The following is an 11,634-nucleotide window of genomic DNA, read 5'->3' on the forward strand; positions in this document are numbered from 1 at the left end:
TACCAACCTGGGGGTTGAGGGGTGAGACAGGAGGTACCAACCTGAGGGTTGAGGGGTGAGACAGGAGGTACCAACCTGAGGGTTGAGGGGTGAGACAGGAGGTACCAACCTGAGGGTTGAGGGGTGCAAGCCGGACGGCTCCCTGGGACATTTGCCTGTGTTCGGAGCTCTTGGAGTTGGCGGAGGCGGGCGGGGTGTGGATGGTCCAGGTGGACGGGCGTTCTCTGACCCCTCCCACGTGACCGTGGGAGGGGCCAGGATCCTTGCCCCAGATCAATTCCTTCTGACCCCACGATGTTTTCTCTGGCGGGGCTAAGGGGAAAACATTTTCTTTAAATTCTGTTTTAAAAAAATACATGTTTGTCATGTAGCAGACTTCCTTATCCAGTAGATAATATTTATAAAGTAGCAACAACATCCACCTTTCATAATCATTACAAATAAAACATTCTTCAAAACTACAAGCTACCTGCAAACTCAGAGCTAGGGTAGACACTCAGAGCTAGTGTAGACACCTAGAGCTAGGGTAGACACTCAGAGCTAGTGTAGACACCTAGAGCTAGGGTAGACACTCAGAGCTAGTGTAGACACCTAGAGCTAGGTTAGACACTCAGACACTCAGAGCTAGGGTAGATACTCAGACACTCAGAGCTAGGGTAGACACTCAGACACTCAGAGCTAGGTTAGACACTCAGACACTCAGAGCTAGGGTAGACACTCAGACACTCAGAGCTAGGGTAGACACTCAGACACTCAGAGCTAGGGTAGACACTCAGAGCTAGTGTAGACACTCAGACACTCAGAGCTAGTGTAGACACTCAGACACTCAGAGCTAGTGTAGACACTCAGACACTCAGAGCTAGGGTAGACACTCAGAGCTAGTGTAGACACTCAGAGCTAGTGTAGACACTCAGACACTCAGAGCTAGTGTAGACACTCAGACACTCAGAGCTAGGGTAGACACTCAGACACTCAGAGCTAGGGTAGACACTCAGAGCTAGTGTAGACACTCAGACACTCAGAGCTAGTGTAGACACTCAGACACTCAGAGCTAGGGTAGACACTCAGACACTCAGAGCTAGGGTAGACACTCAGAGCTAGTGTAGACACTCAGAGCTAGTGTAGACACTCAGACACTCAGAGCTAGGGTAGACACTCAGACACTCAGAGCTAGGGTAGACACCCAGACACTCAGAGCTAGGGTAGACACTCAGACACTCAGAGCTAGGGTAGACACTCAGACACTCAGAGCTAGGGTAGACACTCAGACACTCAGAGCTAGGGTAGACACTCAGACACTCAGAGCTAGGGTAGACACTCAGACACTCAGAGCTAGGGTAGACACTCAGACACTCAGAGCTAGGGTAGACACTCAGACACTCAGAGCTAGGGTAGACACTCAGACACTCAGAGCTAGGGTAGGCAGTATGAACACCCTGGCTATTGGCTGACGTCGAGCCCACAGAGCAGTATGAACACCCTGGCTATTGGCGGATGTCGAGCCCACAGAGCAGTACTGATTAGGTGCAGGGCCTGTATTCATTATAATCTAAAGGGCAAAACTGATTCTAGATCAGCACTCCTACTCTACTCCGGGACGTTTTAAGTGTCATTGTATGTGTCTCTATTTTAAAACTGATTCTAGATCAGCACTCCTACTCTACTCCGGGACGTTTTAAGTGTCATTTTAAGTGTCTATATTTTAAAACTGATTCTAGATCAGCACTCCTACTCTACTCCGGGACGTTTTAAGTGTCATTTTAAGTGTCTATATTTTAAAACTGATTTTAGATCAGCACTCCTACTCTACTCCGGGACGTTTTAAGTGTGACTCAGTTGTTCCGAGTGCGGCTCTTGCAACGCCCCGGGGTTGTGGGTTTGATTCCCACGGGGGGGGTGACCAGGACGGAGAAAATAACATATGAAATGTCTATACTGCAAGTTGCTCTGGGTAAGAGAGCGTCTGCTCAAAACGGACAAAACATGTAAAACAACGATGAAGAACTGACCCATCTTGGAGGAGCAGCTCTCTTCTCTGCGGTGTAACGGAGCAGCCGTGGGGCGGACAGTAGTCCAGAACAGATCTTTGGTTAAACCCTTCTCTGAGGAGGTTAAACCCTTCTCCAGTAGACTGGCAATGCCTGCAACACCACAGCAACAGGCAATGTGATAGAACGATGTATGAGACCTCAATCAATACAGCAGACTATACCATCAGTGACAGGCTGAGATAATGATAATGATCATGTGGTTACGGCAATGATAATGACAGTGTGGCTGTGATAGTGATAATGAGAGCGTGGCTATAAAAATTATAATGATAGTGGGGCTGCGATAATGATAGTGTGGCTGTGATAATGATGGTGGGGCTGTGATAATGATAGTGTGGCTGTGATAATGATAGTGTGGCTGTGATAATGATAGTGTGGCTGTGATAATGATAGTGTGGCTGTGATAATGATAGTGTGGCTGTGATAGTGATAGTGTGGCTGTGATAGTGATAGTGTGGCTGTGATAATGATAGTGTGGCTGTGATAATGATAGTGTGGCTGTGATAGTGATAGTGTGGCTGTGATAGTGATAGTGTGGCTGTGATAATGATAGTGGGGCTGTGATAATGATAGTGTGGCTGTGATAGTGATAGTGTGGCTGTGATAATGATAGTGGGGCTGCAATAATGATAGTGGGGCTGCGATAATGATAGTGGGGCTGTGATAATGATAGTGGGGCTGTGATAATGATAGTGGGGCTGTGATAATGATAGTGTGGTTGCGATAATGATAGTGCGGCTGCGATAATGATAGTGGGGCTGAGATAATGATAGTGTGGCTGTGATAGTGATAATGATAGTGTTGATGTGATAATGATAGTGCGGCTGCGATAATGATAGTGGGGCTGAGATAATGATAGTGTGGCTGTGATAGTGATAATGATAGTGTTGATGTGATAATGATAGTGTGGCTGTGATAGTGATAGTGGGGCTGTGATAGTCATAGTGGGGTTGCGATAGCGATAATGATAGTGTGGCTGCGATAGCGATAATGATAGCGTGGCTGTGGTAGTGATAATGACAGCGCTGCTATGATAATGATAGTGATACTGGCCCTGTGGCTGTGATAATGAGTGATAGTGTGGTTGCGATAATGATAGTGTGGTTAAGATAATGATAGTGTGACTGTGATAATGATAGTGTGGCTGTGATAATGAAAGTGTGGCTGCGATAATGATAGCGGGGCTGCGATAATGATAGTGGGGCTGCGATAATGATAGTGGGGCTGCGATAATGATGTGGCGGATATCATATTGATAGTGATAATAACAGTGCTGATATGATAATGATAGTTATAGTGCGACTGCGATAATGATAGTGTAGCTGTGATAATGATAGCGGGGCTGTCATAATGCTAGTGTGGATGTGATAATGATTGTGGGGCTGCGATAATGATAATGATAGTGTGGCTGCGACAATGATAGTGTGGCTGTGATAATGATGGTGGGGCTGCGATAATGATAGTGTGGATATCATATCGATAGTGATAATGGCTGTGCTGATATGATAATGATAGTTATACTGCGCCTGCGATAATGATAGTGTAGCTGTTATAATGATAGTGGGGCTGTGATAATGCTAGTGTGGCTGCGATAATGATAGCAGGGCTGCGATAATGATAGTGGGGATGTGATAATGATAGTGGGGCTGCGATAATGATAGTGGGGCTGCGATAATGATAGTGCGGATATCATATCGATAGTGATAATGACAGTGCTGATATGATAATGATAGTTATAGTGCGACTGCGATAATGATAGTGTAGCTGTGATAATGATAGTGGGGCTGTGATAATGCTAGTGTGGCTGCGATAATGATAATGATAGTGTGGCTGCAACAATGATAGTGGGGATGTGATAATGATAGTGGGGCTGTGATAATGCTAGTGTGGCTGCGATAATTAGTGTGGGGCTGTGATAATGATAATGATAGTGTGGCTGTGATAATGATAGTGTGGCTGTGATAATGATAGTGGGGCTGTGATAATGATGGTGGGGCTGTGATAATGATAGTGGGGCTGTGATAATGATAGTGGGGCTGTGATAATGATAGTGGGGCTGTGATAATGATAGTGGGGCTGTGATAATGATAGTGGGGCTGTGATAATGATAGTGTGACTGCGATAATGATAGTGTGCTGTGATAATGATAGTGTGCTGTGATAATGATAGTGTGCTATGATAATGATAGTGGGGCTGTGATAATGATAGTGTGGCTGTGATAATGATAGTGCGGCTGCGATAATGATAGTGGTAGTGCGGTTGGGATAATGATCATGTAGTTGTGATAATGATAGTGAGGTTGGGATAATGATAGTGGTAGTGTGGTTGGGATAATGATATTGGTGGTGTGGTTGGGATAATGATAGTGTGCTTGCGATAATGATAGTGGTAGTGTGGTTGGGATAATGATAGTGGCAGTGTGGTTGGGATAATGCTAGTGTTATAGTGATAATGTGGCTATGATAATGATAGTGGTGTGTGGTTGGGATAATGATAGTGTGGTTGGGATAATGATAGTGGTAGTGTGGTTGGGATAATGATAGTGGTAGTGTGGTTGGGATAATGATAGTGTGGTTGTGATAATGCGGCTACGATAATGATAGTGGCGTGTGGTTGGGATGATAGTATGGTTGTGATAATGCGGCTACGATAATGATAGTGGTGTGTGGTTGGGATAATGATAGTGTGGTTGTGATAATGCGGCTACGATAATGATAGTGGTGTGTGGTTGGGATAATGATAGTGTGGTTGTGATAATGTGGCTATGATAATGGTAGTGGTGTGTGGTTGGGATAATGATAGTGTGGTTGTGATAATGATAGTGGTAGTGCGGTTGGGATAATGATAGTGGTAGTGTGGTTGGGATAATGATAGTGGTAGTGTGGTTGGGATAATGATAGTGTGGGTGTGATAATGTGGCTACGATAATGATAGTGGTGTGTGGTTGGGATAATGATAGTGGCGTGTGGTTGGGATAATGATAGTGGTAGTGTTGTTGGGATAATGATAGTGTAGTTGGGATAATGATAGTGTGATAGTGATAATGTGGCTACGATAATGATAGTGGCGTGTGGTTGGGATAATGATAGTGTGGTTGAGATAATGATAGTGTGGTTGGGATAATGATAGTGTGATAGTGATAATGTGGCTACGATAATGATAGTGGCGTGTGGTTGGGATAATGATAGTGTGGTTGGGATAATGATAGTGTGATAGTGATAATGTGGCTACGATAATGATAGTGGCGTGTGGTTGGGATAATGATAGTGTGGTTGGGATAATGATAGTGTGGTTGGGATAATGATAGTGTGATAGTGATAATGTGACTACGATAATGATAGTGGTGTGTGTATATGATCACCTGCTGTCATGTCTTCTTCAGACAGAGGTGGTACCAGGTAAAGGTTGTTGCATGCTCCTCCTGGCACTATAGCCAGACTGCCCACCGTGGGACCAGTCACTACCCTTTGAGTGGGCCCCTGGAGACGACAACAAAGGCAATGTTTTACATTTTATTATTGACTGAGACGTTTTCTTGAGAGAGGTGATAGCGGGCTGGCAAGGTATGTCCAGATTATATAAATATGGCATCACAGATAACTGAAGTACCCTAAATGAGAGCATATGCCCAAATCATCCAAGTAGACATTAGTCCCTCCCTGTATCATCCAAGTAGACATTAGTCCCTCCCTGTGATACAGTAGACATTAGTCCCTCCCTGTGATACAGTAGACATTAGTCCCTCCCTGTGTAGCAGTAGACATTAGTCCCTCCCTGTGATACAGTAGACATTAGTCCCTCCCTGTGTAGCAGTAGACATTAGTCCCTCCCTGTGATACAGTAGACATTAGTCCCTCCCTGTGTAGCAGTAGACATTAGTCCCTCCCTGTGATACAGTAGACATTAGTCCCTCCCTGTGATACAGTAGACATTAGTCCCTCCCTGTGATACAGTAGACATTAGTCCCTCCCTGTGTAGCAGTAGACATTAGTCCCTCCCTGTGATACAGTAGACATTAGTCCCTCCCTGTGTAGCAGTAGACATTAGTCCCTCCCTGTGTAGCAGTAGACATTAGTCCCTCCCTGTGATACAGTAGACATTAGTCCCTCCCTGTGATACAGTAGACATTAGTCCCTCCCTGTGATACAGTAGACATTAGTCCCTCCCTGTGTAACAGTAGACATTAGTCCCTCCCTGTGATACAGTAGACATTAGTCCCTCCCTGTGTAACAGTAGACATTAGTCCCTCCCTGTGATACAGTAGACATTAGTCCCTCCCTGTGGTACAGTAGACATTAGTCCCTCCCTGTGTAACAGTAGACATTAGTCCCTCCCTGTGTAACAGTAGACATTAGTCCCTCCCTGTGTAACAGTAGACATTAGTCCCTCCCTGTGGTACATTAGTCCCTCCCTGTGTAACAGTAGACATTAGTCCCTCCCTGTGTAACAGTAGACATTAGTCCCTCCCTGTGATACAGTAGACATTAGTCCCTCCCTGTGTAACAGTAGACATTAGTCCCTCCCTGTGATACAGTAGACATTAGTCCCTCCCTGTGTAACAGTAGACATTAGTCCCTCCCTGTGATACAGTAGACATTAGTCCCTCCCTGTGATACAGTAGACATTAGTCCCTCCCTGTGATACAGTAGACATTAGTCCCTCCCTGTGATACAGTAGACATTAGTCCCTCCCTGTGTAACAGTAGACATTAGTCCCTCCCTGTGATATATATACAGTAGACATTAGTCCCTCCCTGTGATACAGTAGACATTAGTCCCTCCCTGTGATACAGTAGACATTAGTCCCTCCCTGTGATACAGTAGACATTAGTCCCTCCCTGTGTAGCAGTAGACATTAGTCCCTCCCTGTGATACAGTAGACATTAGTCCCTCCCTGTGATACAGTAGACATTAGTCCCTCCCTGTGTAGCAGTAGACATTAGTCCCTCCCTGTGATACAGTAGACATTAGTCCCTCCCTGTGATACAGTAGACATTAGTCCCTCCCTGTGTAGCAGTAGACATTAGTCCCTCCCTGTGATACAGTAGACATTAGTCCCTCCCTGTGATACAGTAGACATTAGTCCCTCCCTGTGATACAGTAGACATTAGTCCCTCCCTGTGTAGCAGTAGACATTAGTCCCTCCCTGTGTAGCAGTAGACATTAGTCCCTCCCTGTGATACAGTAGACATTAGTCCCTCCCTGTGTAACAGTAGACATTAGTCCCTCCCTGTGTTGCAGTAGACATTAGTCCCTCCCTGTGATACAGTAGACATTAGTCCCTCCCTGTGATACAGTAGACATTAGTCCCTCCCTGTGTAACAGTAGACATTAGTCCCTCCCTGTGATACAGTAGACATTAGTCCCTCCCTGTGTAACAGTAGACATTAGTCCCTCCCTGTGATACAGTAGACATTAGTCCCTCCCTGTGGTACAGTAGACATTAGTCCCTCCCTGTGTAACAGTAGACATTAGTCCCTCCCTGTGTAGCAGTAGACATTAGTCCCTCCCTGTGATACAGTAGACATTAGTCCCTCCCTGTGATACAGTAGACATTAGTCCCTCCCTGTGTAACAGTAGACATTAGTCCCTCCCTGTGTAACAGTAGACATTAGTCCCTCCCTGTGATACAGTAGACATTAGTCCCTCCCTGTGATACAGTAGACATTAGTCCCTCCCTGTGATACAGTAGACATTAGTCCCTCCCTGTGTAACAGTAGACATTAGTCCCTCCCTGTGATACAGTAGACATTAGTCCCTCCCTGTGATACAGTAATAATAATATATGCCATTTAGCAGACGCTTTTATCCAAAGCGACTTACAGTCATGTGTGCATACATTCTACGTATGGGTGGTCCCGGGGATCGAACCCACTACCCTGGCATTACAAGCGCCATGCTCTACCAACTGAGCTACAGAAGGACCAGTAGACATTAGTCCCTCCCTGTGATACAGTAGACATTAGTCCCTCCCTGTGTAACAGTAGACATTAGTCCCTCCCTGTGATACAGTAGACATTAGTCCCTCCCTGTGATACAGTAGACATTAGTCCCTCCCTGTGATACAGTAGACATTAGTCCCTCCCTGTGATACAGTAGACATTAGTCCCTCCCTGTGATACAGTAGACATTAGTCCCTCCCTGTGATACAGTAGACATTAGTCCCTCCCTGTGATACAGTAGACATTAGTCCCTCCCTGTGATACAGTAGACATTAGTCCCTCCCTGTGTAACAGTAGACATTAGTCCCTCCCTGTGATACAGTAGACATTAGTCCCTCCCTGTGATACAGTAGACATTAGTCCCTCCCTGTGATACAGTAGACATTAGTCCCTCCCTGTGATACAGTAGACATTAGTCCCTCCCTGTGATACAGTAGACATTAGTCCCTCCCTGTCAATCCTTGTAGAAGTTACCAGACTTGCATTGAAACTTGAACTAAAGGGATGAATGTTTCAAAGGGATGAATGTTTCAAAGGGATGAATGTTTCAAAGGGATGAAAGACTATAAACGTGTTCCTCTCCTTCACACAGGCCTCAAAACACTGGCCTCAAAACACCTGCCTCAAAACACCTGCCTCAAAACACTGGCCTCAAAACACCTGCCTCAAAACACCTGCCTCAAAACACCGGCCTCAAAACACCTGCCTCAAAACACCGGCCTCAAAACACCTGCCTCAAAACACCTGCCTCAAAACACCGGCCTCAAAACACCTGCCTCAAAACACCTGCCTCAAAACACCGGCCTCAAAACACCGGCCTCAAAACACCTGCCTCAAAACACCTGCCTCAAAACACCTGCCTCAAAACACCTGCCTCAAAACACCTGCCTCAAAACACCGGCCTCAAAACACCGGCCTCAAAACACCGGCCTCAAAACACCTGCCTCAAAACACCTGCCTCAAAACACCTGCCTCAAAACACCGGCCTCAAAACACCGGCCTCAAAACACCGGCCTCAAAACACTTGCCTCTTGTGATTACAACCAACAGATGTCTCTGCATTCATTAACCAGAACAGGCGAATGACATTGTAAACCGGGCCAATAATGTAAACCGGGCCAATAAAGCCACAGTCCCCTGCAGCAATCAATCACAACGCTGGCAATGCTTTGGAGAAAACAGTGGAAACATAACAGGTTTGGTTTTAAAAACGTGCAGAACACGTGTAAACCTGTATCTGTCCTGTATGAGTTGGCCTTAACGTCTGTTCCTCCAGACTCCCACCTTCGCCGTGTTCAGATGCCAAAACCTTGTCGTAAAGTTGCAGAGAGAAATACCAAGAATAGATCCGACATGATTCCTTGTTCTACACGGTCAGAGAGGCATGTGTGTTCTACGTACTATATTTCTATCTCGAACAGTTCCTAAAATGATGTGTCCTGCTGAATTTTGCCCTGATGTTCAGCCTGCTTGTTTCTCTTCAGATTATTGAGCTATCTGACAGACCAGGCTGTCAGCAGCCAGGTGCTCAGGGAGACTCCCTTCTCCTCAAAGTCACACAGCTTTTTTTCAGATGTGTCACAGTGGAAAGGTAGCCTGGGGTCCAGATATGTTTGTGTCCATCTCCATTATGTTTAGCATGGCAAGACAGCACCAACCGATCTGACATCCAGGCTGGAGGCAAAGGCTGGTTTTCACCCCGGCAGGCAGGCAGGGAAACAGGGGAGGAGAGGAGGACATGAGGAGAGGACCTGGGCACACCTGACGTTTTAGGAGAAGGCAGAGAGCAGGCTGGGCAGAGAGCCAGTGGTTACCAAAGGGTAGGCTTATCTACGGGCTACAGCTGTCTTGTCTTATTGGTATGCAGAAGGGAGGCAGCCAGGTACCCACTCCTCCACTCTTCCTCCACTCTTCCTCCTCCTCTCCTGTCCGGAGACAGCTGTAAAGCACCAGCCCATATCACAGCAATCAGGCAGCTCAGGGTTCCTGCAGAGAATGTTGATGTTCTGCAAGCTGCTGCTCTCCGGTGTCTCCGCTTCCAGCAGCCAACTCTTACAGCTTCCTGTGTCTCCGCTTCCAGCAGCCAACTCTTACAGCTTCCTGTGTCTCCGCGTCCAGCAGCCAACTCTTACAACTTCCTGTGTCTCCGCTTCCAGCAGCCAACTCTTACAGCTTCCTGTGTCTCCGCTTCCAGCAGCCAACTCTTACAGCTTCCGGTGTCTCAGCTTCCAGCAGCCAACTCTTACAGCTTCCTGTGTCTCCGCTTCCAGCAGCCAACTCTTACAGCTTCCTGTGTCTCCGCGTCCAGCAGCCAACTCTTACAACTTCCTGTGTCTCCGCTTCCAGCAGCCAACTCTTACAACTTCCTGTGTCTCCGCTTCCAGCAGCCAACTCTTACAACTTCCTGTGTTTCAGTGACAGCAGCAAACTCTTACAGTTTCCTGTGTATCAGTGACAGTAGCCAACTCTTACAGCTTCCTGTGTATCAGTGACAGTAGCCAACTCTTACAGCTTCCTGTGTATCAGTGACAGTAGTCAACTCTTACAGCTTCCTGTGTATCAGTGACAGTAGCCAACTCTTACAACTTCCTGTGTATCAGTGACAGTAGCAAACTCTTACAACTTCCTGTGTATCAGCTCCCAGCAGCCAACTCTTACAACTTCCTGTGTATCAGTGACAGCAGCCAACTCTTACAGCTTCCTGTGTCTCAGCTTCCAGCAGCCAACTCTTACAGCTTCCTGTGTATCAGTGACAGCAGCCAACTCTTACAACTTCCTGTGTATCAGTGACAGCAGCCAACTCTTACAGCTTCCTGTGTCTCAGCTTCCAGCAGCCAACTCTTACAGCTTCCTGTGTCTCCGCTTCCAGCAGCCAACTCTTACAGCTTCCTGTGTCTCAGCTTCCAGCAGCCAACTCTTACAACTTCCTGTGTCTCCGCTTCCAGCAGCCAACTCTTACAACTTCCTGTGTCTCCGCTTCCAGCAGCCAACTCTTACAACTTCCTGTGTCTCAGTGACAGCAGCCAACTATTACAGCTTCCTGTGTCTCAGTGACAGCAGCCAACTCTTACAGCTTCCTGTGTATCAGTGACAGCAGCCAACTCTTACAGCTTCCTGTGTATCAGTGACAGCAGCCAACTCTTACAGCTTCCTGTGTATCAGTGACAGCAGCCAACTCTTACAACTTCCTGTGTATCAGTGACAGCAGCCAACTCTTACAACTTCCTGTGTTTCAGTGACAGCAGCCAACTCTTACAACTTCCTGTGTTTCAGTGACAGCAGCCAACTCTTACAACTTCCTGTGTATCAGTGACAGCAGCCAACTCTTACAACTTCCTGTGTATCAGTGTCAGTAGCCAACTATTTAAACTTCCTGTGTTTTAGTGACAGCAGCCAACTCTTACAACTTCCTGTGTTTCAGTGACAGCAGCCAACTCTTACAACTTCCTGTGTATCAGTGACAGCAGCCAACTCTTACAACTTCCTGTGTATCAGTGACAGCAGCCAACTCTTACAACTTCCTGTGTATCAGTGACAGCAGCCAACTCTTACAACTTCCTGTGTATCAGTGACAGCAGCCAACTCTTACAACTTCCTGTGTATCAGTGACAGCAGCCAACTCTTACAACTTCCTGTGTTTCA

At 46.5% G+C, this 11,634-nt stretch overlaps 1 protein-coding gene across 1 annotated transcript in view; it reads right to left on the minus strand.

The window, feature by feature from the left end:
• The window catches only part of iqch (IQ motif containing H), a 109,344-nt gene that overhangs the window by 92,393 nt on the left and 5,317 nt on the right, over positions 1-11,634 (minus strand). Inside the window, exons 6-8 of the mRNA XM_052481086.1 lie at positions 5,413-5,530; positions 2,010-2,141; positions 110-312 (exon numbers count right to left, since the gene is read on the minus strand). Coding sequence (XP_052337046.1) covers positions 110-312; positions 2,010-2,141; positions 5,413-5,530 — 453 coding nt within the window. The remainder of the gene's footprint in view (positions 1-109; positions 313-2,009; positions 2,142-5,412; positions 5,531-11,634) is intronic.

The sequence above is a fragment of the Oncorhynchus keta genome, chromosome 26 (assembly GCF_023373465.1).
Source record: "Oncorhynchus keta strain PuntledgeMale-10-30-2019 chromosome 26, Oket_V2, whole genome shotgun sequence".
NCBI classification, from domain to species: domain Eukaryota; kingdom Metazoa; phylum Chordata; class Actinopteri; order Salmoniformes; family Salmonidae; genus Oncorhynchus; species Oncorhynchus keta.